Below are 25979 nucleotides of genomic sequence, written 5' to 3' on the forward strand. Positions count from 1 at the left end.
TTTGATTCAGTGGCTTATTGAGTGAAATGGAGGTTATTTTATCCAATTTAAAATTTTTGAAAATGTTTACATGTATAATATTCGTCGACGACTTTGTGGCGAAGGCTCTATTTGTTTTATTTTATTTTATTTTATTTTTTTTGCTTTGTTTCGGATATTTAAATTTTGCTTATCCCACCCTACTGCTGACTAATACAGGAAAGGACACTTGACACCGATTAAGATATTGATTGCTGATTCTGTTGTCGTTTGCTCTTGAATGACGACCGAGTAGAAGAACCTCCATGGTTATGTTTGTTCAAATTCCTTTTCTCGTTGCGACGATGTTTCTTGACCGTCTTGACGTTAACACCTAGAGCACGAGCGAGGTCATGGTGATTGCTGTCATGTCCACTCAGCTCAAAGTTCTGCATCAGGAATGGGTTTCGTGGAGCGTTGTTGGCTTTAGAGGCTTTTATCCGCGTGATAGGAATTGCCTGAGCTAGTCCGGTTGATGCACCACTAGAGGAGCTCAGAGTGATGATGGTCTGAAGAAGAAGGAATGTGAAAATACTGAGGATGAGGACTGGGCTGCGACCGCGACTGCGACTGCTACTAGAATAGCTAACTAATGAACTCATGTTTGGGTATAAAGAAAGAAAGAAAAAAAAAAATCAAGCAATTGAAGGGAAGGAAATGAGAGACTGTACAGTATATAGAATTATGAAGGCGTTAAGAGTAGAAATGAGAGTTGTTAGGATAAGATGGATATGATTGAGGATGTTGAAGAAGAGAAGAAGAAGAAATATTTTCTCTCCCTTATATTTAAAAAAAAAAAAAAAAAAAAAAAAAAAAAAAAAACAAGAGCAAGAGCAAGAAGAGTAAGGTGGAGAGATGATCCTCAAAAAGCGAGAAGCACGTTGTTCGCATGTCCAATTCACCAAACTTGACGTGCAAACGAAGAAATTAATTTTTTTTGAAAGTGTTTCACGATCATGTTTGAAACAACACCACGCTCCTCCTGAATTTTTTGTACCTTTTTGCAGGGTCCAAGCAAAACCTGAGACACTAATTGACAGTGACACAATAATGCCAAATCCCCGTCATTTGCTCCATCTGCTCTCCTTCAACATGGACAGTACATTTCTCCAAAAGCATTAGTGTGCTTTTAAACATTTTTTCCCCTTTCTGGGAGCAATTAGCTTTTTTTTTTTTTTTTTTTTTACTGACAAAGAATACAGTAGATAGATATATGCAATATAGCTTCTATATATTGCATGTATATAAAGAGATTGATCAAAAAATACAAACTATTTACCCTGGATTGTCTGGATCAAAAGATAAAAGTTTAAGCTTAACAAAACAACGCTAATGATGCCCGAAATGATAACAAGCCACCATGAATTGGCAAAGTTATGGAGCAGGAGTTGTCGAGGCGCAGCAGCTTCGGACCCAATGTTTGCATGAGAATGGATGGCCGTAGATTCTGTGCGATGCTCTTCATTTGTAGGCACAGATGAAGTCTTCTCGTCCTCTTTGTATTGGAAGCCGTAAGTCAGTTCTCCAGGTTTGTCATGGTTATCCTCCACCGGAACGGTCATGCATCGTCCCATGCTTGTGAATAAAACCAAAGGAACAACAGCAAACGGAAGTTGGATACTTAGAGCAACCTGGCTAGCCAGCAACAAATTAGACAACCCACTTTGGCCTTTGATGATGACGATAATTAGGGCTGGAATGATGGCCAAGCAGCGAGTCAAGAGCCTGCGTACCCATGGCTTCAGGTATGAAGCACCCAAAAAGCCCTCCATAATAATTTGACCCGCCAACGTCGCTGTCAAGGTAGAGGACTGACCCGCCATCAGCAAAGCAACTGCAAAAACATATCCAGCAGCCTTGCCCAGATATTGTGAGAGAAGATGGAACGCATCGAAAAAATCTGCTAGACCTTCATTGTCGACTTCCGGAAACTTGTACTTGAAAGTGGCAGCAGAAACGATCAAGATCGCAGAGTTGACATACAAAGCGAATGTTAAGGCGACAGTGGAGTCTACAAAAGTGTATCGAAGCGTGGTTCTAATGGTCGAATGCTTGAGTGATACTGCGCCCTTGTCCTCGTCCAACATGGCCTGTCGTTGATCAGAAGCCATCAAATTAGATGTGGATGACATAGAAGCCTGACTGCTTGCCAACTTGGTCAACTCACGACTAGTTCGTAACTTGACAATGCTTGAGTGCAGATACAAGTTGTGAGGCATAACTGTAGCTCCAATAATGCCGATGGCCAAATATAATGCTCCCCTGTTCGTCAAGATCTCAGCACTGGGCAGGAACCCTTTAAACACATCCTTGGCAACCGGTTGTGCATATACAATCTCGGCCGTAAAACAGACTCCAACACAGGATACCAGAAGGATAACAAGAGCCTCAAACAATCGCCTCGATTTTACGGATTGATCGTCTCTGAAAGCAAATAGAATGACTAGAACATCTGCAGCTGTGATGACAACGCCCCATGGCAATGGAATCTTGAACAACAAATTGAGAGCAATTGCGCTTCCAATAACCTCTGCAAGGTCACAGGCAATAATGGCAAGTTCAGCAAGCACATAAAGGATCCAGTTGACATATTTTGGCGTAAACTTGCGGCATGCTTGCGCCAGATCTAATATCATTGGAAGAATAAAGATAAATCATTTATACTACGCCACACTTTACTAAAGGAATAACTCTTATCCTCTTTTTTTTTTTTTTTTTTTTTTTTTTGTCAATCTAGAAAAAAAAACTTACCCAGGCCTGAAACGACACCAAGCTTCACTGCCAAGCCTTGCAGAATAACAGCCATCAGATTTGACAACAGAATGACAAAAAGCAACATGTACCCAAAGCTGGAACCACCTGCTAGGTCAGTCGCCCAATTTCCTGGATCCATGTATCCAACGCTGATGACTATAATTACGAGCATTAAGAAATGTCAGTTAGGGTTCGGCATATGAATACTATTAATTTTTCATTGCATGTGCATCCTGCAAAAAAAAAAAAAAAAAGACACAAGAAAAAGATTCACGCACTGGTATGAGAACCTAATTTTTCTCGCGTGGTATCTTTTATAATTACAATCGGAAATTGGCACCTGAAAAGAGAACTTTCTCTGACAGTCCAAACCTAATTGGAGATGGTAAAGATTGATTGTCTGGATCGTGCCTCGACCAGTGAGATCAACTACTTACTGTAGCCTGGACCAACAAAGCGCATGAAGCGCTTGAGCACAATAGCAATGCTCCGCAGCCGTGAGGGTTTAACAGGGTGAAGGCCATTAGGGTCTTGGCCTGCGGCCACATGGGTATCCAGACCATCGTAGCTGCTAAAGTGAAGTGGGCGTTGTTGACGAGGGTCGTTCGATTGTCCAGATAGAGTCCTGTTGTGCATCCTGGGAGAGTGAGGTCCTTTGAGGTTGCCCCTATTATTTTCATTGGGCCTAGACCAAGGAAAAGATAGGCGAGACAACCATGATATCGGACCTTGCGAATCATCTTGCTGACGCTGTGCCATATGATTCGCAGAAGTAGCATTTCTCATACTAGTCATAGACCGAGGAATGGTCTGAGCAAGCACAGAAGTGTCTTCTTCCTTTTTGGTTGAGTAGGGTGTGGCTACGGATGGAATCGAATTCGAATCCACCGCGGCCTTGTCTGGTCTACTTTGGCTATCTAGAGGCACTGGTGAGACCAGATCCACCTGCGAAGGCTGTGAATTGTCTTGGATACCACCAGAGGTAATGATTCCGTTTGAAGCTATCAAGGCCTTGTCTTTCTCAAGTGTTTCGTGAGAGGACTTTATGCCAGCGCGGGACTGAGGGGGGGTCTGTTCAAAGGGCAGCTGAGCTCGTGGTCCATGAAGGTCCAACTGCTCATCAGGTGAGGGCAGATTCATGATGGCGAATGGGATGTGAAAGAAAGACAAGAGGTGGGAATGAAAGGAATGGAATAGAAGGAATAAAAAGGATGGCAATAAAAGGAGTGGGAAATGAAACGCCCTCTTCCAAGTCTGTCATAATTTTAATAAGGACCGTGCCAAAAAAAAAAAAGAAAAGAAAAGAAAAAAAAGTCTTATAAAAGCGTCTTGTCCCGTTGGTTCCCGGTCGGACCCTTTTTCTGACGGTCTGATTGCATCAATCAGGCGATATTTCTGTTCATGTTCAAATGCATCACCACAGCGATCGTTTTTATTGGTGAATAAAAAAATGCAATTGTTGTATTTATGCCTCTATTTGAAGGAGAAGCTTGGACAGCGACAGACAAGGACCAATGTCTCATTGTCTAATCCGCGCCTGTACTTTCAAACAGATGAAGTCAGATCCTCTACATGATCTGAAGCTTAATTTCACTAACAGAAGACCTTTGCCCAGCTTTACTTAACTGTCTGCACCCTCCTGAAAATCTGTTCACCGCCTTCACCGCTTTGGTCCTGCCTCATTGCCGGCCCAGATACGATCTCAGTACCAATCTTAGCATCTGTACCAGTGCAGATGTCTTTAATATCCTTAAAAGCATTGAAAGAGGCATGAGAAAGAATAATAATAAATGCGATTCTTCACGCCATCACATACGTCATTTTTTTTTTTTAGTATTTGAATAGATTCATGGATCGTCGATAGACTCAGAAATCTACGAGCTTCCATTAACACTTTACTAAAATACCAACAGCCTTCCGAATTCCTAAATATATCGATATGGCTATGGATCAAGTTGTTCGTGATCAAGAGGATCCGATCGAAGATGAGGAGGTGCAGTCTAGTGTCACTAGAATCACCTTCACCCCTACACTTCTGTAGCAAGCATCCCTTTCCCACGAATCTAACAAGAACTCTATTTCTTTTATTGCTCTTATCGGTCATTATAGGAAATCTTCTTCACAGGTTCAAATATCATCGTCATTAACTGCTCTTGTTAAAGATATACACGCGTTTGGACAATGATTGCTCCAGCAGCAATTCAGAAAATCTAACCAGAAACGATTTATGTAAAATTAGAAATTGACGAGCTTCAAAACCATGGCATAAATGTGGCCGATATCAACAAGTTGAAACAGGCTGGCATATGTACCGTACAGGTAATATCAGTAAATAGCAGAGTAGTGGTCGACTTTCCCTTTATTTTGTTAGCAAGTGGTTTACGGACCATACTTTGTGTGTCAACAAACGATGCAGTGTATCCAAATGATGACCAAGAGAACCCTCTGCCGGATCAAAGGATTTTCTGAGGTGAGTTTAATCCACAACACTCTAACTGCAGCTTCATTCTTCATATTGAGCATTCCGGCTATGCCTTGGATATCATCCTTTATCCTAGGTCAAGGTTGACAAGCTTAAAGAAGCGGCATCCAAGCTTCACAGCGTATCGTTTATTACAGGACTGGAATACAGTATCCAACGGAAGAAGGTCATAACAATTTCAACTGGATCCAAGCAGCTTGATGAGCTTCTTGGTGGTAAGCTCATGCGTACAGTTTATTCTCTCCAGTCTAGGTGTTGTTTAAAATGATCTATTATCTATTATTAAACTTTTGTGGTACGACAGGCGGCATTCAATCAATGGCTATCACAGAAGCATTTGGAGAATTCCGTACTGGCAAGACTCAAATTGGTCACACACTTTGCGTCATAGCCCAGCTCCCAGTAGCAATGGGCGGTGGCAACGGCAAGGTTGGTTACAGTGCCTGTATCCCACACTTTAAGTGAAAGCATAAAAAAACGCTATATCCTTTTTATCCTTTTATTAGGCCGCCTATATTGATACAGAAGGGACATTTCGACACGAGAGAATCAAGGCTATTGCTGATCGATTTGGTATTGATTCCGAAGCAGCACTTGAAAACATACTCGTTGCCCGTGCTTACAACTCTGAGCATCAGATGGACCTTATTACCGAAATTGCTGCGCGTTTTGCCGAGGAGAAGGGCATTTTTCGTTTATTGGTATGGTGGGCATTATTATTGACGTGGATCAATATCCTGATAGTGTGAGACCTATCATTAAATATATGCTTACAACTTTATGAATCATCATAAATCTAGGTTATTGATAGCATAATAGCGCTGTTTAGAACTGACTTCTCAGGGAGAGGGGAGTTATCCGAGAGACAACAAAAGCTAAATCAAATGTTAAGTCGATTGATCAAGATCGCTGAAGAATTCAACGTCGCTGTGTATATCACAAACCAAGTGCAGTCTGATCCTGGTGCAGGAATGACTTTTATTGCAGATCCCAAAAAACCAGTGGGCGGCCATATCATGGTTCGAGAATTGACTGTCTTTCGGGCGCCTTTGTTTATATAGTGCATCCACCGATCTAATTGATCATGTGTGCGGTATGAAATTATTAGGCCCATGCCTCAACCACAAGGCTCTACCTCCGTAAAGGCAGAGGTGAGGAACGTATTGCTAAGGTATATGATAGTCCTGATGTCCCTGAGGCAGAAGCTCGTAAGTTCATTACTCTTTCCTTATTTTCGAACCAGCACCAATAGTTAAGTAAATGGTTCATGTAGCGCGCACCATGGTATATCTAAAACGTCAACTGTGAAAATAGCATACGCCATCTCTTCTGGAGGAATTGTGGACGTCAGCTAAATCAAGGAAATGGGTCATGCAAATGTCGTGAGTACCTTTTTTCAGCACGTGAATTAGGGGATCGCAGTCACAAAAGCAAACTTTTTTGAGTCTCTTTTTTTTTTGCAAACACATTTTTCATAAAATGAGAAGAGCAATGATGCTTTGAAAGCTGAAATAAATTAGTATACTTTTTAAGCATGACAGAAGACAATGGAGAGCAATTGTATTCTCCTGACAATACTCAAGAAAATGAAGCAAATAGTAGTGTTGCCTTAAAGCAAGTGGATAGTGTGTGTGAGGAGACTACTTGTATCTTGTCCAATCAGGCAAACGTGACAGAAAATACCAAGGTGGTTATCACTACGAACGAAACTGTCGAGCTTTGCAATGTTTCTAAGAAACGTAAAGTGGATGATGACAAGAGTGTAAATAAAGCCCACGCTGACTCAGGTATGCCGAATTGGAATGACCACAATAATTTGTTGAGCATATTATTTCTTATATACCGTTATAAATGACTATACCTTTGTTTCATAACCTATCAATTTCTAAGACGACGAAGCGGCGCAAGGCATATCCAGGCAGGCTCGCAGGTTGCTTAAGAAGCAAAATAAGAAGGTTGCCAAAAAGTCACAGGGTAATAATGGTCGGCCTTGCTTCATGCTCAGTCGTGATTACAACAAACTCAGCATCAAGGTATGTTGCTAGATTCATGATAACGGAGCATGTATGCGCATTGAGTATAATATGCCAATTAATAATTTGCACATATTTCCTAGGATCTACGAGACCTTGTCATCTACTTGTTAACCGAGACTAAAACATTACCATGGATCATGGTCAAAAACAAATTCAACATCGACAAAGTCCTGCTTCTCTATGTTCCAGGGCTGGATCCACAGTTTTTCAATATCGATCTTCAGGATCCAGAGTCAAGTAAACCTATCATATGGACGCAGAAAGCTAAAACAGGAGCTGTAACAGAATTTAGCCATCTCCCAAAGTTTTTCGATACCATGAATGTGATGAAGGCTGGAGGTGACAGATACAGAGTACATCCTCCTGTGGATACGCTTCTTAGTGTACCTTTAAGCAATTCTGAGAAGACAAAGAGAGAGCAGGAATTAAAATCAAGTAAGATATAGTACTCTCTATATAATGCAGGTAGAAACACAACTCCGCATTGAGCGCTAAGAGCTAACTAGGATTCTTATTCGAAACTACTAGAAAAGGACTTGGCCAGAATGCTTAAGCCAGAAAACTACATGATGACATTGCAGCAATTACGTGAGCATGAATTCCCTCTGCCAAGTTACTTGGGCGATAAGAAGGCAGTCCAGGATGGCTGGATCGAGACAGAGCAGCGTATTGCAGAGTCAACACCAAAAAAAATGATTGCAATGGATTGTGAGATGGTATGGATCTCCTAGAGCTTTCTTGCCTGTTCTATGTCCTAGATCTAGCACTATTTCTCTGACACGCACATATTTCAATTCCGCTTCTTAGTGTCGAACAACTACTGGTTCAGAACTCACGCGCATCTCCTTGATCGATGAGGAAGGCACCACAATCTATGATCAACTGGTTTTGCCTGATAACCCAATTGTGGATTACTTGACGCAATATTCTGGTATGACAGCAGAGCGGCTGAAAGGTATCACAACAAGACTGGTCGATGTTCAAAAGAAGCTGAAGGAAATGATCACGTATAATACGATTCTGGTCGGACACTCGCTCGAGAATGATATGAGAGCATTGAAGGTATTTATCTTGAATGATTCATCGCTTGATGAGTAATATATTAAGATAATCTATCCTAACGTCCTCCTCATGTATCAATGTGGATCCAACATCCAAATAGTTTGCTCATCCGTTCATTATTGATACAACAGTCGTGTATCATCATACGCGTGGACCACCTTTTCGAGCGTCATTAAAGTGGCTCGCTCAGAAATGGCTTTCAAGAAGGATTCAGCAAGGTGGTGACCATGGGCATGATTCAGTCGAGGATGCTAAAGCCTGTATGGACCTTGTGAAGCTTAAAATCAAAGAAGGGCCAGGATTTGGCGAGTACAATAGAGATGAAGAGTCAATCTTTTCACGAATGTCACGACACACTACATCGAGGACCTCTGCGATTATCGATTGCGAACATGTTTCAGGGCAGGGGAGTGCTACAGCTGTCATTAAAGCTTCAAGTGATGCTGAGGTCGTGAAGGCTATTCCAAAGGCAATAAATGAGCACAACTTTGTTTGGGCCAGGCTCCGAGTCCTGGAGATCAATCACGGTGTCACTTCAGCATCGCTAGCCCAAGATGGCGAAAATGAAAGACAAGATCAGATCGACGATATCAAACCTTGTGACAAACCGGCGAGCTCCATCGATGTCGAGGTGACTGATGAGGAGTTGCGGAAAGCGGCAAAGAATATTGACCAAAGTATCGCTGAAATTGTAGAATCATTGCCTGATAATACAGCAGTGATCATGACGAGCGGACAGGGTGATCTTCGGGAGGTTCGGCGGTTACAGGCACTTCAAAGCAGATTTCGGAGGTTGTATAACACTCATAGTTTGAGTATGATTCCTAAGGAGGATCAATTTTCGGATGAGGATCAAAAGGCGCTTGAGGCAGCTGTGAACAGGGCTAAGAACGGTGTATGCTTCTTTATGGTGAAGTGATGGAGTAAGAGCGATTGAGGACAAAAAAAAAAAAAAGATGAATAAGCCAGACATTTATCTCTGAACTACATTGCTCAACATGCGTTGCTCTTGTAAAATATGATCTTACCGCGATCGAGATAATCTCTTGAGTGAATAGAGGTGACAAGCAAATTGGGGATGTTGGTATGCCAAGCTTGCATATTGAATTAAGGTGAACAATACCAGAGATAGACGCGTAGTTCTTTATGGTCACAAGAATGGAATAGCTACTCTCTAGGCTAACTTCAAGTGAATCAAATCAGAAATAGCGCATAAAAGCGATCTAGTATAAATACTAAAAAAAAAAATGTTTTGGTGCCAATTTTTTTTATCTCTCACCTAAATCGACGTTCTTTAACCCCTCTCTGTTTTTCACACACCACTCCACTCACTCAACTTTGCAATATCTTTTTCAATCCTTCACACTCTCTTCAAATACACAATCACCGCACTCACATAAACACATAGAATCAACACACACATACTCACACATACACCCATACACACACATACACACATACGCACATATACACAACCACACAAACACGCATTCACAGATTGAAAAGAAGGCGCTCCAATGAAGTTGTTCAAGATCGACTTTGGAATCAAAGACCGCTATCGACGGGGCCTGGCTCAAGGCACCAGGGCTAATCGATCACCTCAATCAGAGGTCTGTTTGTTTGTTTGTTTGTTTGGCAAGATACTCCTTGTTGTCATGAGCAGAACCTTTCTTTTTTGTTTTTATTGTCTCTTAACGCTTCTCTCTTGCACAACAAATTGACAACAGGCATCAGCGACGTTTAGTAATCCCGAAAATGATCATGATCCACACCACCAAGCAACCTCCCCTTCATCACCCTCAGCCCTTTTTTCTGCAGGGACTCCATCACTCAAATCGCGGGATGAACGTATGGAGCAATGGAATGAACTAGGGACCTCATCTTTAGAGACATCAGCGGTGATAGAGGAGGCTAGCTTTAATAATGAAGTTAATAGCAGTGTTCATCCTTTTACGACAGCTGTGGCACACCCCCATGCTCGCGGAAGTAATCGACATGTGGGACAGGAATATGACAATGAATATGAACATGAGCAACTGAACGACGGATATCTACCATCTGCATCCTATGTATCTTCATCCACAAAAGATAACCTGTCCTCTTCATCATATTTACTCTCACCATCATCTTCATACTCCTCAGATGACGACGAGGGAAGCGACGAGGGAAGCGACGATGGATCAGAAAGCGATGGGTCACAAGAAGATGACGATGCAAGTGATCAAGAAGTTGATTCGCCAGGTTTCAGTCTTAGTCAAGCTCGGCAACATCATCGTAGCCAATCCCAACATCTCTACCAATCCCAATATCTCGACTACTATGGAAGGGGTTATAATGTAGGCGAACACGCAGGTTTTCTACCTCCAGCACCGGTACCAGCAATTGTGCCAGCATCAGATAGAGAGGCGTTAGAGCAAGAGGCAAGACAACGCAGATTTGAGAGACATATTGACAAAAGACGTCAATCTTTGAATGGAACACAGCCACCTCCGTAAGGGACCAAAAAAAAAAAAAAAAAAAAAAGTTTTGATAATATATATCCTATATGCCTTTATTACTAATATCGCTTCATTGTGTATCAATGCGCCCCAATAACTTGTAGTGCCCCACGTAGGAAAAAAAGAAAAAAAGGCAAAGATCTTCGAAAGCAGGTTCTAATGAAGAATGCACAGCAGTTACTGGATTGAGCGGAAAGAGGGAGAGAGGATTTGCGAAAATCCCTTTTTCAAAAATTATATTTTCTTGCATACCACAATATTCAAGAGGATGAAAGAAGAATGACGAAGAACATTGATCGTGATAATGTTAGAGCCAAAAAAAAAAGAAAAAGAAAAAAAAAAAATTTTTTTTTTACCCTCCTGTTTATGGAATAAAAGATAAATCACTTCTGTATCATACATATAATTTTATATTATAAACCCACAAGTAACCTTCTGGAGCAGAGGAGGAGTCCATCCAATGCAAATTAAATGGTAGAGTTGAAAGTGAACAAACACAGAGTGAAGTTGTTCATGATAATGAATGAGTTGACCTCCACGAAAGATGTATTTTAAAACGTGAAATTAAGGTCATATGTATTGGTACACTTGACACAAAACAGTTTATAAAATATCTTCCCTCCTAGTCAGTATCCAAGAGGACACCCTCTCCCAGAACGACTGGCGTCATGGCGTTAAAAATGTCGACGTTTTTTTTCTTTTTTTGTATGTCATGTGCGCCAATATATGAGACTGTAAATTTCACGTTTTAAAAGACATCTTTTGTGGAGGTCAATTCATTCATAAAAACCACTTTCAAACTGTGCTTCTTAATTGTGTCAATATACAAAGTGTAATAAAAGGGATAATCTTTCCAAGTATTAAAGATGGGTTTAGTTTATTATACAAATGGATATAGTCTTGTTGTGTCTGAATATTATTTAGTACTTTGTGATGGCATACTCGGCCTCCTTGGCAGCACGTGCTGCCTCATTAATCGAGGGACGTTGCTTACGTGGGGTGTAAAAGTAAGATGCAATGCAGTACAGAATAAGGCCAAAGAGACCGATACCAGAATATGCCCAACCCTTAGTGGATGATGACATTTCAGCGCTGGCAAAGGCGGGTTCAAGGACCATAATCAGAATAGAACCGAATGAAGTAGCCAGCAACCAGAATGCTGTTGAAACTGCACGGAACTGACGACCAGCTTCAATATACGTGAATTGAACACCAGTGGGAGAGAAAAGCGCCTCACCGAGCGAGAGGAGGACCCATTGAGGGAACTGCAACCAACCAGAGTAGCACTCTTTGCAGTATGTTCCGTCATACTTGGCAGGTTCCGCCATGTCGCGGCCAGATTTTTGGAAGGCATCCTCAATCATAGGAGCAAGGGCAGCAGAGAGAGCGAATGATACAATAACGAGGAAGAAGCCAGCTGCCATACGACGCTGAGGACCAAAGTTCCATCCACGGCGGGAGCAGAATGGGTAAACAAATGTGGCAAGGATTGGAACGAAGATAATGAGAAGGATTGTGTTGATGTTGGAAAACTGAGCAGACTGGATGTATGACTGCGCGGGATTGTTGCCACCGAAAAGTGCTCCGTTCATGAGATAGTATTGGTTGGACCATTCGTTCGAGTTCTGATTGTACAACATCCAGCAGAATGACATTGGAATCACAACTGGGACAAGGACAAGGCCAAAGTCACGGACCTCTTCCACAAACACTCCTCCATATTTCTCCTCTGCAAAATTAAGCCAGTGGCCCTTGGCTGCACGCTCCTCAGCAGAAGCAGCAAAGTACCCATTGGCAGCAAAGACTGCAGCCTTGGTGGCCTTCAAAGGAAGGAACTCGCCCAGTGGAGGCACGATTCTGTAGTAACGATGACCAGCAGCAAAAATAGCGTAAGCACAAGCAAAGACGAGTGTAGGCAAAAGGAAAGCGCCCGCAAAACAAGTCTCCTGGCCATAGCAATGGATCTTGCTGATTTCTGGGACGATGAATTGAGTCAACAAGGCTCCAACGTTGATGGAGACATAGAAGATGTTGAAGAAGAAGTCCTTTGCGGCTTCCTGGCTAGGAAGATACTGGTCGCCACCATGGGATGAAACACAAGGCTTGATACCACCAGTACCAATAGCGATGATGATCATGGGCAAGAAGGTGAGGAACTTGGAAACCTGTCCGATTGGTCCAATCAAGTTGGGAATAGCAAAAACAGTGACCATGATCATGCCGATCATGTAGACACCAGAGAACGAGATGATGGTCCACCTTTAACATATCATAATAATAGCAATAATAATAAGAAAAATAACGTCAGCATCATCTTGCAGGAGATACAATATTAAGATTGCTTATGTTTTTACATGCATTGAATACTACTAACCATTTTCCAAGGAAGGAGTCAGAGAGAGCAGCACCGATCAAGGGGAAGAAATAGGCCAACATGGTGAAGGCTGTGGAGTAGACCTTAGCATCGGTTTTGTTCATACCAGTGATAAGCTGGAAGTACTTGTTCAAGTTGGGTTGGACACCATAGTAACAGAAACGTTCACCAAACTCGTTGGGCAAAATGAAGTAACAAGCCTTTGGCATCTTGTTGGGATTCGCCATCAACTTTGCATCCAACTCGGCATTGAGACGAGCCTCCAACTCGAGAAGTTCTTTCTCATGATCTGTCAGCAGATCCAGAGGGTTAATCTCCTTTCCATCATGGATGGAGACCTCAGTGCCTTTAATATCGTGCTTTTCGGACATTGCTGAGGTTGTATTATAGAGTGAGAAAGGGAGAGGAAGTGGGAAGCGAAATTAAAAAGGAACTCGGGGTTTGTCGAGAACCGCGCGGAGATGCGTGGAGAGAGGAAAGAGAAGAGGATGAGTTTTCACTAAGGAACTAAAAAAAAAAAGGGGGAAGAGTGTGGAAATTGGCGGGTACTTATATTACGTGTGTTTGTGCAGTGTGTGGGCCAAATGCGCGAACAGACAGACGAGACTGGATAGAAGGCTGACAGTCTACATGTGCAGCTTTTAATTGAATAGAAACTTTAGAATCTTTGGAATTGGTAAGGTTGCTGATTCAATGTTTGATTCAAGTATATAATCAATTTGACGGGGCTTGGTAAGAAAGAAGAAAAAAAAAGGGCCAAAATAACTGTTTTTGTTTGTTTTGGAGACTAACTTTCAGATTAAATGGTGCATAACATGTATGGATCGCCTTCTATGCCGTTTTGTGAGCTCAGGTTCTTCTGAGCATGTACATGTACAGTATTATACAGTATATATTTTCAAAAACAAAACTATGAACGTCCATATCATAGCCTGGACCTTTTCTTTTTTCTTTTGTTTTATTTTCGTGATTGTTCATTCGTCAATCCCGTCATTGGTGGCCACTTCAGTATTTGTGTATATGTATTTTGTTCTAACTTTCTATATCCAGTCGTGGGAAGAACTAGTTTAATCTATCCATGTGTTGAAAAGTGACAAATCAGTCTTCTTTCATTCATGTCTTCAAGTCTTTGCATTCATATACATAAATGTATATTTGCCGAAAACACGTCGCCTGTTTCCTAATTTCGCTGAGAATGTCCTATTAAAAAAAAAAAAAAAAATGTCCGATTAGCTCTTGAAACGATCGTTCTAGCCCTTCCAGATGAGACCCCGGTATTTGAATATCCGTCCACTTCAAGGAATCCATTCTTATATCTTGAGAAAGCCAAATCCAGATAATGTTTAGCTTGAACTCTTTTTTAATTTTTCATTTTACAAAGAATATCTTATATATATATATACCATAATTGACTGGATCTTTGCATACCTCAATAAAGGTGAGCAAATAGCTATAGTTTCGTTTGTAGCCTTACGTCTGAAGTGATGATTAACCTGAGTGTACAGTATAAGAGTGTCTATATGTTTGTATAAATATATTTAACATAGACTACATGGAGATATTCATTTCCGAGTTGTCCAGTTTGAATATGCTTGTTAACTTTGATCGAAACGGATGTGATTCCGTGGGATCATGCGATGGAGTGAACACGAAAAAAAAAGATTGGATGTCGTGCGTGTGAATACAAACAACGTATTCATTCTCCAGTATAAAACCGTCTTTTAATGTAAGCACTTGATTAGACAAACATTCAAAACTTGTTTTTGCCAAACAAATAAATAAAGCCAAGATAAAAAGATTCGGTACATGTACAATAAGTTAGTGTAAAAAAAAAAAAAAAAAAACATCCATGCACACAGAAAAAAAAAAAGAAAAATACTTTGAGTGTGGGAAGAAAAAAAAAAGCCAATGGTTTTTAGTTCTGAAGAGAGAGTTGAAGGAAACGCCGCTTGCTACAGTAGAGGATTTCTTTTGATTTGTTTGCCATCCTTATGATCCATTACATTTGTTTTATTTTTTTTGAAACTGAGGAGCTTGTCAACGAAAGCATTGTTTAGAAAATCCATCGCATTAAAAAAAAAAAAAAAAAAAAAAAAAAAAACGAAGGATATCCCTGTGCGGATGAACGATAGATGATATTAGTTTTCTATGCCACTTCGAACTGGAAGTCCGGATTGATGAGTTACCGACCTGATTAAATATTAACCGCAATGGTTTATAAACGCGTGGCATTCTGGATGTTCTTTTTCTTCTAATTCACACAACAGTAGCGTGAGCCTGCAAACTTAAAAAGTCAAAAGCCCCCCCACTTTCAACATGGGATGAATGCATTTATATAATAAATATATATATTTATACAATATCAATATATATGTCTCTTTAATCTATTGCCCTACACTTTCTAAATTGAAATGTTGACATAAACTTTCTTTTTATCATTTTTTCCCAAAGATTAAGGTTCTGACGAATGATATCTCTCGCTTCAAAGTTCAGGCGACCAAAGACCATGGCAAAACGGCCAAAAGCTTGTCCTTTGTGGACCTTGATACACATGTACACTCATCATTCACCCTACTTTCTCTTGGGCTGTTACACTTGGGGGGGGCCAATATTTCCTCAGAATTTTCCCGTGTTTATTATTTATATGAATGCAAAAAAAAAAAAAAAAAAAAAAAAGACGTGGCATCGTCATTTTTATGGATACTTTCGCCAGTTTCCCTGCAAACCCTTCTCTTGTCTACCAGCAAAGTATTCACCAAAAAAAAATCTCTACTATTTAGTGGGTATGTATGCCAGGTGTATCGTATAAAAAATGTCAAGAGTGGGATTTTTTTGTATTTATTTGCATTCGTTAGCCAATGTCAACAAATGGTACAGAGTTATATAGTTCATTGAATTTCCCGAACAATAGGCTGAACGTGATAAGCTATCATGTACAAGATGCACAGATGCAGGCCGAAATCTATCCAGAGGGAAAAAAAAAAGCACATGTATTATATGTAGTCTAGCCTTCGATCGTCACTAGTAAACTAGACTAAGTATCAAATTGATTTGCAACAAAAATGAAACGGAAAGTGGTTCTAGAGTAAATATCTAAAGAGAATTGTAGAAATAAGCATACCACAAAAGAGATTGTTCATTTAAGAATTATTTTTTTTTAAAAAAAAAATAAAGTCAAAGCATGCGAAGGACTTTTCCCACGCACTTGGTTCCACCATGTCGGAACAAGACAGTTGTGCCTTCACGCATGAATTGAACATCATGGCAAAACTGGAACACAACACGCGCTCGACTGCCTGTGCGCAGTTCCACAGGATCCTCATCCACTTGATCACACTCAGTCTGCCCTGTCAGTACGTTAACCGGCTCACACCCCGTATCAGATTGATCAACGGCGATTGAATCTTTGATTTCAGTGCTTTGAGGCGTAATTAGGCTTGGTGTATGATTATCTTGTCGCACAGAGAGCCTCCTGAACGATCGCATTGTACTTATAGGGATCATTCCATCTGTGCCACCTTCATCAGCCTCCAAGTGGTGTCGGCGTGTTCGTGGCCGATAGCGGGGCCGGTTATCTAGATCGTCGCTCATATTCTCCTCATGCAGGGAGTTTGATCTCGAAATAATGATTGATTCGGGAATGGAGGATCCTGTCCCTGATTCATAATCTGAGCTAGGCGACCTAGATCGCGTACTTTGTAAATAGTCCTTTTGGTTATTTCGATTCAATACTCCTGATGGGAGAGCTTCTGCTATAGGGGATCTTCCAAGGTCATCAGTGCTGTCTAAAAGCGTAGGTGTTGAGAGATTCTCCACACTCTCCTGAGTTGAGCCAGGCAATAGTTCAATCTTGACAACCCTTGCATTCTGATGCACAGACCCACAATGGATCATTCCTTGATATCCAACCCCGAAAATCCCTTCATGCGCTAGTACCTCGATGACTGCCTCAAATTTTTGACAGCAAGTGCCTCTAGGGTCTGTGTCACTCTCTAAAACAACCATTCCGCGGCGAACTTTGACTCTTGTCAAGCCAGGTCCATCAATTGCCAGCGTTGCGGTGTGTCCTGAATCGATTGATCGCATTGACATGCGTTGACGATGGATAGACTTAACGACTACGGGTATGAAGCTCCCATCCCTGTCAACAGGTCCAAGATAAAGTCGCATGTTTTGTGCACCCTGTGATGCCTTGCTATGGTCATGGACTTCAATCTTCCCTGCATGTAAGAATCCTCCTACTACAGTGCCTATATCTAAAATGGCAATAGCAATATTGTTTTGATAGCTTAGTTTTTGCTATTATACTAGGTCAGTATAGCAAACGAACACTCTATCTGGCCCTATTCAATACCTGGTATATTGTAAATCTCTTCGATTTGATAGCAAGCTGGCTCTTGTAGGTATGAGCCACCGTGAATGTTCAAACCTGGTTTGGGCAGCAGGAATAAGAATTTCTCCAACAGGTTCACGTTTTCCCCAGTCACACTTGAGAGAAGTAAGATTGGGATCGCAACACTGTTTGTCTCTTGAATGGTAGACTCGTCTGAGAACCGCTTCACGGTAGTTTCTAGGTCCCTCTCGTTGTGTACAATCACAGGAGCAAATGTCTGTAATGAATGACCAGCATTATTGCCTGCTGTTGATGATGTTGATGTTGTAGACTGTTCAAATCGGTGAGATTGCGCCGATATTCCTGTGTCAATGTTGACAGCATTGATAGATGGGATGCAAGATGGACTAGAGTGTCGAATCAGTGTCATCAATGCAGTAACTGTGGCTCTTAGTTGATCGCGTGTTGCAACATCCATCTTCGTTACTACCACGAAAGTGGGAAGGCCTAAAGTTACAGCCAGTGCCAAATGTTCCTTTGTCATCTCATTAACGCCTCCTATTCGTGAATCAACAACCAGGCAAGCATAATCCGGGGCGTGTCCAGTTAATCCCGATATAGTAGTTTTAAGGAATCGGGGATGCCCGCAGGTGTCTAATAAGGTTACCACTTTAGCAGAAGACTCACAGATCTCTTGCCAACTGGAGATGTTGGTAGTGCTATAGTTGACAGTCGCTCCCTTGGCTGTGAAACCAATGATCTCATGTGAGATGGAAGATGTCCTGCCTGTGCTTATTTCATGGCGATGGCGAAGTAGATTCAGCCCTGAAAAGTGGGATAGAGAAAAGAATAGGTCCAAAGACTATATCAGAAAACATATAGAGTGAAGCAAATCCATATTCGTTTCATGCTGCAACATGACATACGTGCTTTTCCTCTGCCGTTATCTGCAATGCCATGAGCCAATCTCCCCAATAGCGTTGACTTTCCAGCATCCGGTCCTCCGACTAGTGCAACTCTGATCTCTAAAAACTGATGTTCCTCCACTAGCCTTGACGTGACTTTAGCTTCCACTACCAAGTACTCAGGCTTCGTCTTTGGTGAGCCACTATTAGCGGAGAGTTGTTTGCGGGCAATGGCTGATGAACTAGATGATCCATCTTGAATCGCTTCGTTCTGTTGGGTGGATTCAACAGAAACCTTTCGGAGGACAGTGACATCTGCTTTTAAAAAATCCGCCATACGATGTAACGTTTGAAGAGAGACCTCCATATCCTGAGGTGACAGGCCTACAAATGAACCGTCGTCTGCTACACCGATCTCATAAATTGCGCTCCCGTTGCCTTCTGCCAATCTATTGCATTTCATGGATAAAAAAAAAAAAAAAAAAAACTCAGCCATAGCGCTTTTCCTTCCATGATTGCGGGTCTCACAAGATGCGAAGAGTTTGCTTTGTATACTTACCTCCATTTTAACTGAGTAACCAAATGTTCGAATCGATCTGGTGCAGTTGCGATCAATTTAAGCTGCAGAGTATTAATTACGTAGACAATAACCAAATAAAAGAAGTTAAAGTGATCGTTAAGCAAGGATCTGCAAGGGGGTTGAGGAAGGAGATACATGTTTTTGTAATTAAAACTGGGCGAAGTCCAGTTCCGATTCTTTTTCTCTTACCTTATACTCAATATTTCCCTCAATATCAATCTCTGGTGGAAGTGAACCCTGATGGTTCTCCCACGGCGACAATTCTATGGCAGCAGATGGCACTGGAAAAGTAGCCATTATACTCTGCGCTGGTCTGTGTTCTGGAATCCAGTTGAGTCAGAGTAAATGAAGAAAGAGTTGGAATGTCCAGTACTAAAGCTTACTAAGCCCTATAAGCAATGATGGTGTGTTGTTACTGTTGTTGGCGTTACCGAAAGAGGAATGAGTATTGTTGTGTGTTGTAGTGCAAACTGCGAAGCGTTCGGCTATTCATCTGTCTTGACTAAGTTTAGTTGCGTTTTTGTTATAGTTTTAAAAAGACAATGACAGGGGGGAGAGAGATGAATGCACTCAATGAATGCACTCGATGAATACGAACTAAGCTCTAAAAAAACTAGGTAAGCAGTCTAATTAGGCCTTTTTTTAACCTAAATATTATCGACTGCGGCTGCTCTTGATAATGTTGACTCATACCTTATTCACTGCTCTGATTGTACCAACCAGCCAGGGTGCAGAGTGTTCGGTAATGAAGAGGCACTAAGACTATTCCACGTCAAAGCCTTCATGGTGGAGGCGCGGAACTGTGTCAGTTGATTGATCTAGGGTCCCAGACTTCGCAACAAACACGAATCCGCTCTCGTGTAGCCTATGGCCTTGACAGTAATCTTGCAGATTGGTTGATGACTGCCACTGAACCATAGACGAAGCCCGTTTCCTCCGTCATCATGAGGATAACACTGTGAGGGTAATAAGTGAAACACAGTCACATGTTTGAACTGAGAGGGGTAGAGTTCTGGCCCAAAAACAAAGGAGCCTGGACATCCTTGCTTACATCGTGTGGACTACATTCAAAAGTGAATAAACGATGGATTGGTACTCTGGACTTGGGCGGGCGTCCGAATCTAAATCGATAGTATACAGGATTCCGAGTAATATCAGATGATTTCGAAAAGCAATGTTGCTGCTATAAGTTAAAAGTTAAACGCGGCCAAAGAACGTATCCAAAACATTTTTATTTTGCAAAGATAAAGTCTGTTCATAGGGACGAGCTGATCCATTTGGTTATTTGAATCTTGGTCATAAAACACCCTTGCAATATATCTAAGGCTGGATTCCATATCCGATGCTGGTGCAAATGACTAACATGAGTTAGACCAACAGACATCATCTCGTCTCTAAGATTAAAATGTTGTACATCTTTATATATACTACAGTTCTGTTTAAGACATGCTGCACAATCCATTATAGACTGACAATACATGCGTTTGACTTTGATGATTTGGATTTCAGAAGCAATGATTTGGGGGGATGAATTTATTATGTCTTCGGATGTCCGCCTTGATACTGCAGCCTATGTAGCAATCTTAATGTAGCATGTATAAAAAGTAATAGAGACTCTAACAATATGAGGTGCTTCGGCCAACATTCACTGATGAAATAATAATCTTTATCTGTTACATGCGAGGGGATCGCGATTAGTGAATGCTAGCATTTTGTTAAAAGAGAAGGATAGTTTATATGTGTTCTCAAGCACACTAACCAATTTTGGCAAGTTGGGTGACGCAATTGGGCCGAGATTGTGCTGTTCTCTGGAGCTGTAAGTGAATATCATTTGTGTGCAATTGAAGGTTTTGATCCTCCTTTCAAATTTACTCATACCAAAATGAAGTATGGGCGTACTGCCAGATTCAATATTATAAAACCATCCAATCATCCATCCATCGATCGTATTAAGGAAAAGACTATCTAAATTTCAGCGATATACATCCGACCATTATATCAACTACATATTCAGAAAATATCAGAGCTTGACACATCATTCTCATTGTTTCGAGTCAGTTTACATGCAGAAGGTTACAATGGACAGCTAGGATTCAAAAAATTAGTGACTTTTCAAAACTATAGCTTTAATCAACTACCAGCATAAATGTGGTGTCTACTTCTGGAGTCAACTATAGCAGACACCTTTTGGATTAGAGGAGCGTCCATTACAGGATGAAGTAACTTTCAGACATCTAGATTTCATCATCCGATATTTCTTTTTGCAGGAACGCTTGAAGATTTTGGAAAGCTAGCTTAAACACACTGAGCTACAATTTCATGAGGAAGATTTGATATCATGTTCAACACTCGAACGAGAGATTGGATTTCATCTGACTTTCATCAATCTATTTTTTTATTTTTATTTTTATTTTTTTTCAGAATTGAGATTTGTGCCTTCTCTGGAGCCAAGATTTACCCTGGTAAGGGTAAGATCTATGTCCGTGTCGACAGCAGGGTATGTAGCTTGAACCAACAGTTTTGTATGCTTTTTACATATGTCAGAGGCTTCCTGCATGGATAACAAGAATCGGACTTTATGAATCAGGATATTCTGCGGGAAGACAAAGGGGCTCCACTTTTATGGATCATATACTATAATAACACAATGAACAGGATTAGTAGAAACAATGGGACCTTTTTTCTTTTGTTATTTGATTCCTACCTACAACACCGTGTGCGCCTGGACCACCAACGTGTTGTTATGATTAAACGTATCAACTGATTTTATCTAGGGTAGCAGTTGGCGTTGAATTTTGAAAGCTCACAAATTCACATTGTAATATTCATGATTGTATATTTATAGTCTTTCCGATTCGTAAACGGCAAGGCTGAGTCTCTTTTCTTGCAGCGCAAGAACCCCCGCAAGATCTCCTGGACCGTCCTTTTCCGCCGCATGCACAAGAAGGGTATCTCTGAGGAGGTTGCCAAGAAGCGCACCCGCCGCACTGTCAAGCACCAGCGTGCCGTTGTCGGTGCTTCCTGGGAGGCCATTCGTGCTAAGCGCAACCAGAAGCCTGAGGTCCGTGCTGCTGCTCGTGCCGCCTCTGTCCGTGATGCCAAGGAGAAGAAGAAGGCTGAGGATGCTAAGAAGAAGGCTGAAAAGGCCAAGGTGAATATTTTTTTTTTGTCATACAACGAAATCTGGAAAAAAAAAAAAAAAAAAAAAAAAAAATGGCTCCATAGACTTGCAATTCATTATCTATTTCTTATTTCTTTTTTTTTTTTTCTTTCTTTTTTTTTTTTTTTACAATAGAACGCATCCAGCGCTGCCCGTGGTCAGCCCAAGGTCTCCAAGCAGGGTGCCAAGGGTGCTAAGGTCGCAATTGCCAACACCTCCCGTTAAATTCGTATTTTTTGTTTGAGTATTGAATAAATTCTCTCGCGAAGCTCCTAAGAATGAAACAACATATTTCATTTGTTTTCACCATCAATGCTTTGTTAAATTGAAAAGAAAGGCAAAAGCAAAGTCTTGAATCCTGTCCACGTCCATGTGGGTGAAGGCAGCTCACATGTTTTATTTTTTCTGTGTCATTCGGCAACCTCCAAAGCTTATGACAAGGAAGATATGATGAACTATGCAACTCTCCATATAGAGCTAAAAGCCAACATGTATAATTAGGCATTAATCGACATATTGATTCCTATTCTCTGTTAATCAGTGCTCGCATTTCTTTTTCTTGCCTGAGCAGAGGTATTGTAGGCTAGCCACTTGTAGTCTGTGATCCTATCTTTATAGGCCAATGCTGCTGAAAAGCTTCTAACATGCATCTGCACTCGCTCATTTCAATTTTTTTTTTTTTTTTTTTTTTTTTGTGGGCCTCGGGCGATACCTACTAATTACCTTCCTTTTCTCAAACGCTTTTTTTATCGCTTACACACACAATCTGAAGGACCAGAGCTAATATACCGTGACCTATCACCTCATGGATCAGGGATCTAGCTCGAGTCCAGTTCATACAGTAACACCTGAACTGAGTAAATACTTTGATTTCTTTATATTTATTTCGTTATCCTAATCAGAACTTGTCACATAGCCATGGATGCTGGTGCATGAAACTGTTAGCTTAGAAGGGTGCCATGGATAAGGAACCCAATTAGAGACCAAGCAGGTTGAAAATCGCTTATAGGATTATGGAGCATAACTGCTACAAGATCCAACCCTAAAACTACGAAGCTCAATCATTATCGGATGATATTCATCGCCAAAACCTTATCCAAACCGTCTTTGCAATCAATGGATATTTATTGTCTGAATACAGATTAGAACAATGGAGCCTTTTATACTAACTGTGTAAGGACGCTGTGGGTGCATTTCCCCTTAGTCCTTTTGCTTGGTCAAACAAACCTCATCAGTACAGAGGTTGCGTCGCCTTTAGGCCCATACTTTGATCCCCTTGCACACAATGACAAATACCTGCTTATATTGATTCATCTCACTTTGCAAAGCCGGTTCGCTGGTAAGTGGTTAGAATAAAAGCGACGATAACTCCTTTTCTGGAAACATTTTCACCCTTTTCCTTAAATCATCTTCATCCTCAAATCGTCGCTTTTCCCGCTCGATCAGGGTTTTTTTATAGACTATCTCCTTAACTCCAGGAATATGCTTGATATGGTGCTCAGGTGCTGAATTGATGCACAGCCTGAAAGACGCTGTATAGCATGATAATAATATTATTGAAATATGTAAAATATTTAGAGTAACTGCGATAATATATATGCTTACCTGAGAATTGTGCACGACCTGCAAACGTATATCCATAGTATTTCCGGAAGTTCCCTCTGTGTATTATAAATGTATGAGAGTGAAGCTTCACTCCTGAAGAAGATTTAGATTGATTTGAAAAGATACCAAAGGCACATTCCAAGGACTGACATCGTTCCTTAAGAGTATCATTCACTTTGGCAATCTTTGTAATTTCCTCGTCAATTGTTGTTTGATCGATAACGTTATGTTCTTTTGAATCCTGTTCCTTGGTCCATTTCATTTGACAAGACAAACACAAAGACACAATATCTCCTCTGTTCTGTAAACGCAATTGCATAAAGCCGTCGGCTGGGGCTCCCTTGCATATCAAGAATAGCCTTTGCCAGTACAGGTGTCATGAGCTCCTCGTACTCCTCAAAAGGATAAAGCGTGTCTAACTCAGTTACCAGCTGCTGCATAACGACCACGATATCGACATTGCGCAGACATTCCGTAAGTTCCTCAGCCTGGCCAGGAATCTCCTTTGTTTTCTTTAAGTGAAACACAAAGAAAAGATAGAAATACTCAACAGCCCTCGCCATCCCACCAATGTCTGCGATACTACGGCGGAACAATATATCATTCCTCAGGTAATCTTCAGTCAGAGGCGGAATCTTGTCGTATATAGTCAGGTGTAGCTTAAGGCCAATTTCGACCACGTCGGCGTCAGTAAGAAGAGGAAGAGGTAGGAGTAGCATACGATATGATCCCATGGCCATGCTTTCGACGGGCCCTTGGATTGTACTCGCCATAATAGGAATACAAAAAGGCTCTGTGGTTCTACAGCTCAGTGCCCCGACAGCATGTACAGCTTGTCGAAGAGTGTCTGGGTAGCCTCTGTGTAAGTGATTCACCTCGTCGATGTTGATGACCAGCACAGAGAAACCGTTAGTGGATGTGCCGCGATTGATAATATCAGTACGAATAACCTCTATGGTGGTGTTCAATGTGAGTCGCTCGGCGCCTTTCTTTTGCAGTAAAGGCTTAAGCTGGGCTTTTTTGGCGAAGTTATCGGTACTGATAAAATATCCGTAGAGTAATCTAGCGGCGATAGATGCTTCACCTCCAATCCAGACATCGGACCCACTGGCAAGAGTGCCACTGCCATAGGTAATATTGATTGAGACCATATTGGGGAAGGCGCTTCTGATACTCTGATCACTGCAAGAGCTGACCTTTTCACGAAGCATTCCCCCAATTTCTCGGAGGAACCGGCTTTTGCCTGTACCTGGTTCACAGGCAAGTAATGGGATTGGGTGTAGGCCCTTGTTCCTATTGTTGCGGTTTTTAAATCGCTCAAAGATGCCATTGTAATAAGGAACTCCATTCCATAATACGTCAAGGGTTTCCTCTCGGCGGAGAAGCGGGAAACCTGAACCAAAGGTATAAACAAGCTATAATAAGTATAATAAGGAATCAGCACAAAATCTTCCATCACCTCACAATCTTTAATGATGTACACCCAAAGATGTAAACACAATAGACAACATACTTGATCTTGTTCAATGCCGACGGGTCGTTCATATTGCCTAATCCATGGCTTCCGTCCAGATGACAGCTGTGATTAAAAAAAAAAAAAAAAAAAAAAAAAAAAAGAAAGATGACTCAATGATCAATGATGTTATACACAAAACTTCGAGAACAAACAGCTAATCCCTTACCTGTCGATGGAAGCCGAGCAATGACGTGAATGGTTTTCTTTGGTAGTGCCGTTCCATAGGCCTCGGAGATTTTGCTTGTTATTTTGAGTAGCTTCTTTGATTCAACTTTGGTGAGATTGACTGTAGTGCCTTCATCGGGAACCGAGACACGGTAAAGGTTGAGCTCATATGCGGCAATATCGTCTCTGTTGTGGGTCCATGTGGGTTCACTGTTATAATAATCACGTATACTAATTATATACTCACCTTGGTTGACACGTAAAAAGATTAATTGGAGTTTTGGTAAACCCTGTTAATAGAAGGTGTGGCGGTGACCATCGCTCTTTGATTCTTTTATTTTCATTTTTTTTTTTTTTTTTTTTCCTTCATCCCTTACTTTTAAAGAGACTGTCAGCATTCTTCTCGGATTTTAAGAATAAAGAAGAGGACGATGGAGGAATGTTTTGTGGCCATTCTTTTATTACCTTTTGCTTTCTGCTTGAATTCCCAT

General features: G+C 41.2%; 7 protein-coding genes across 7 annotated transcripts; 3 read left to right on the forward strand and 4 right to left on the reverse strand.

The window, feature by feature from the left end:
• Window positions 1–1206: 1206 nt before the first annotated feature.
• BCR41DRAFT_158098 (natural resistance-associated macrophage protein-domain-containing protein) lies at window positions 1207–3117 on the reverse strand. The gene is made up of 3 exons (XM_022019631.1): window positions 3051–3117; window positions 2770–2928; window positions 1207–2644 (listed from the first exon to the last, which is right to left on the reverse strand). Exons 2-3 carry the CDS (start codon window positions 2909–2911, stop codon window positions 1290–1292), a joined length of 1497 nt encoding a protein of 498 aa, XP_021878095.1. The 5' UTR covers window positions 2912–2928; window positions 3051–3117; the 3' UTR covers window positions 1207–1289.
• A 3622-nt stretch (window positions 3118–6739) lies between these two features.
• On the forward strand, window positions 6740–9576 carry BCR41DRAFT_424696 (hypothetical protein). The gene is made up of 6 exons (XM_022030472.1): window positions 6740–7041; window positions 7145–7287; window positions 7371–7725; window positions 7819–8006; window positions 8098–8352; window positions 8453–9576. The coding sequence occupies exons 1-6, from the start codon at window positions 6789–6791 to the stop codon at window positions 9269–9271; spliced, it is 2013 nt and encodes a 670-aa protein (XP_021878096.1). The 5' UTR covers window positions 6740–6788; the 3' UTR covers window positions 9272–9576.
• A 63-nt stretch (window positions 9577–9639) lies between these two features.
• Window positions 9640–11051, forward strand: BCR41DRAFT_424697 (hypothetical protein). The gene is made up of 3 exons (XM_022030473.1): window positions 9640–9962; window positions 10080–10843; window positions 10955–11051. Exons 1-3 carry the CDS (start codon window positions 9870–9872, stop codon window positions 11037–11039), a joined length of 942 nt encoding a protein of 313 aa, XP_021878097.1. The 5' UTR covers window positions 9640–9869; the 3' UTR covers window positions 11040–11051.
• A 719-nt stretch (window positions 11052–11770) lies between these two features.
• On the reverse strand, window positions 11771–13433 carry BCR41DRAFT_310746 (POT family-domain-containing protein; the record flags this gene model as incomplete). The annotated part of the gene is made up of 2 exons (XM_022021000.1): window positions 11771–13109; window positions 13225–13433. The coding sequence occupies 2 exons, from the start codon at window positions 13431–13433 to the stop codon at window positions 11771–11773; spliced, it is 1548 nt and encodes a 515-aa protein (XP_021878098.1).
• Window positions 13434–16315: 2882 nt separating this feature from the next.
• BCR41DRAFT_158136 (hypothetical protein) lies at window positions 16316–19526 on the reverse strand. The gene is made up of 5 exons (XM_022019632.1): window positions 19232–19526; window positions 19022–19083; window positions 18484–18911; window positions 17579–18382; window positions 16316–17480 (listed from the first exon to the last, which is right to left on the reverse strand). Exons 1-5 carry the CDS (start codon window positions 19337–19339, stop codon window positions 16399–16401), a joined length of 2484 nt encoding a protein of 827 aa, XP_021878099.1. The 5' UTR covers window positions 19340–19526; the 3' UTR covers window positions 16316–16398.
• A 1382-nt stretch (window positions 19527–20908) lies between these two features.
• Window positions 20909–22509, forward strand: BCR41DRAFT_359982 (ribosomal protein L24e-domain-containing protein). Its single transcript, XM_022025289.1, has 3 exons — window positions 20909–21539; window positions 21888–22193; window positions 22338–22509. The coding sequence occupies exons 1-3, from the start codon at window positions 21381–21383 to the stop codon at window positions 22425–22427; spliced, it is 555 nt and encodes a 184-aa protein (XP_021878100.1). The 5' UTR covers window positions 20909–21380; the 3' UTR covers window positions 22428–22509.
• Window positions 22510–24031: 1522 nt separating this feature from the next.
• BCR41DRAFT_399555 (hypothetical protein) lies at window positions 24032–25979 on the reverse strand (the record flags this gene model as incomplete). The annotated part of the gene is made up of 4 exons (XM_022029073.1): window positions 24032–25222; window positions 25321–25386; window positions 25476–25698; window positions 25954–25979. The coding sequence occupies 4 exons, from the start codon at window positions 25977–25979 to the stop codon at window positions 24032–24034; spliced, it is 1506 nt and encodes a 501-aa protein (XP_021878101.1).

This window comes from Lobosporangium transversale (genome assembly GCF_002105155.1).
Source record: "Lobosporangium transversale strain NRRL 3116 chromosome Unknown BCR41scaffold_40, whole genome shotgun sequence".
NCBI lineage: Eukaryota > Fungi > Mortierellomycota > Mortierellomycetes > Mortierellales > Mortierellaceae > Lobosporangium > Lobosporangium transversale.

What these genes read in the sequence shown, in the direction of transcription:
- BCR41DRAFT_158098 (XM_022019631.1), bottom strand. Translation starts at nt 2,911, where the DNA reads ATGGATCCAGGAAATTGGGCGACTGACCTAGCAGGTGGTTCCAGCTTT. An exon ending in TGGTGTCGTTTCAGGCCTGG is followed by an intron (nt 2,645 to 2,769) that starts GTAAGTTTTTTT and finishes CAATGATATTAG; the next exon opens with ATCTGGCGCAAGCATGCCGC.
- BCR41DRAFT_424696 (XM_022030472.1), top strand. Translation starts at nt 6,789, where the DNA reads ATGACAGAAGACAATGGAGAGCAATTGTATTCTCCTGACAATACTCAA. An exon ending in AGAGCAGGAATTAAAATCAA is followed by an intron (nt 7,726 to 7,818) that starts GTAAGATATAGT and finishes CGAAACTACTAG; the next exon opens with AAAAGGACTTGGCCAGAATG. An exon ending in TTGCAATGGATTGTGAGATG is followed by an intron (nt 8,007 to 8,097) that starts GTATGGATCTCC and finishes TCCGCTTCTTAG; the next exon opens with TGTCGAACAACTACTGGTTC.
- BCR41DRAFT_424697 (XM_022030473.1), top strand. Translation starts at nt 9,870, where the DNA reads ATGAAGTTGTTCAAGATCGACTTTGGAATCAAAGACCGCTATCGACGG. An exon ending in ATCGATCACCTCAATCAGAG is followed by an intron (nt 9,963 to 10,079) that starts GTCTGTTTGTTT and finishes AATTGACAACAG; the next exon opens with GCATCAGCGACGTTTAGTAA. An exon ending in AATGGAACACAGCCACCTCC is followed by an intron (nt 10,844 to 10,954) that starts GTAAGGGACCAA and finishes AATAACTTGTAG; the next exon opens with TGCCCCACGTAGGAAAAAAA.
- BCR41DRAFT_158136 (XM_022019632.1), bottom strand. Translation starts at nt 19,339, where the DNA reads ATGGCTACTTTTCCAGTGCCATCTGCTGCCATAGAATTGTCGCCGTGG. An exon ending in AGGGAAATATTGAGTATAAG is followed by an intron (nt 19,084 to 19,231) that starts GTAAGAGAAAAA and finishes AATACTCTGCAG; the next exon opens with CTTAAATTGATCGCAACTGC. An exon ending in GTTACTCAGTTAAAATGGAG is followed by an intron (nt 18,912 to 19,021) that starts GTAAGTATACAA and finishes GAAATGCAATAG; the next exon opens with ATTGGCAGAAGGCAACGGGA.
- BCR41DRAFT_359982 (XM_022025289.1), top strand. Translation starts at nt 21,381, where the DNA reads ATGTTCAACACTCGAACGAGAGATTGGATTTCATCTGACTTTCATCAA. An exon ending in ATGTCCGTGTCGACAGCAGG is followed by an intron (nt 21,540 to 21,887) that starts GTATGTAGCTTG and finishes GTATATTTATAG; the next exon opens with TCTTTCCGATTCGTAAACGG. An exon ending in AGAAGGCTGAAAAGGCCAAG is followed by an intron (nt 22,194 to 22,337) that starts GTGAATATTTTT and finishes TTTTTACAATAG; the next exon opens with AACGCATCCAGCGCTGCCCG.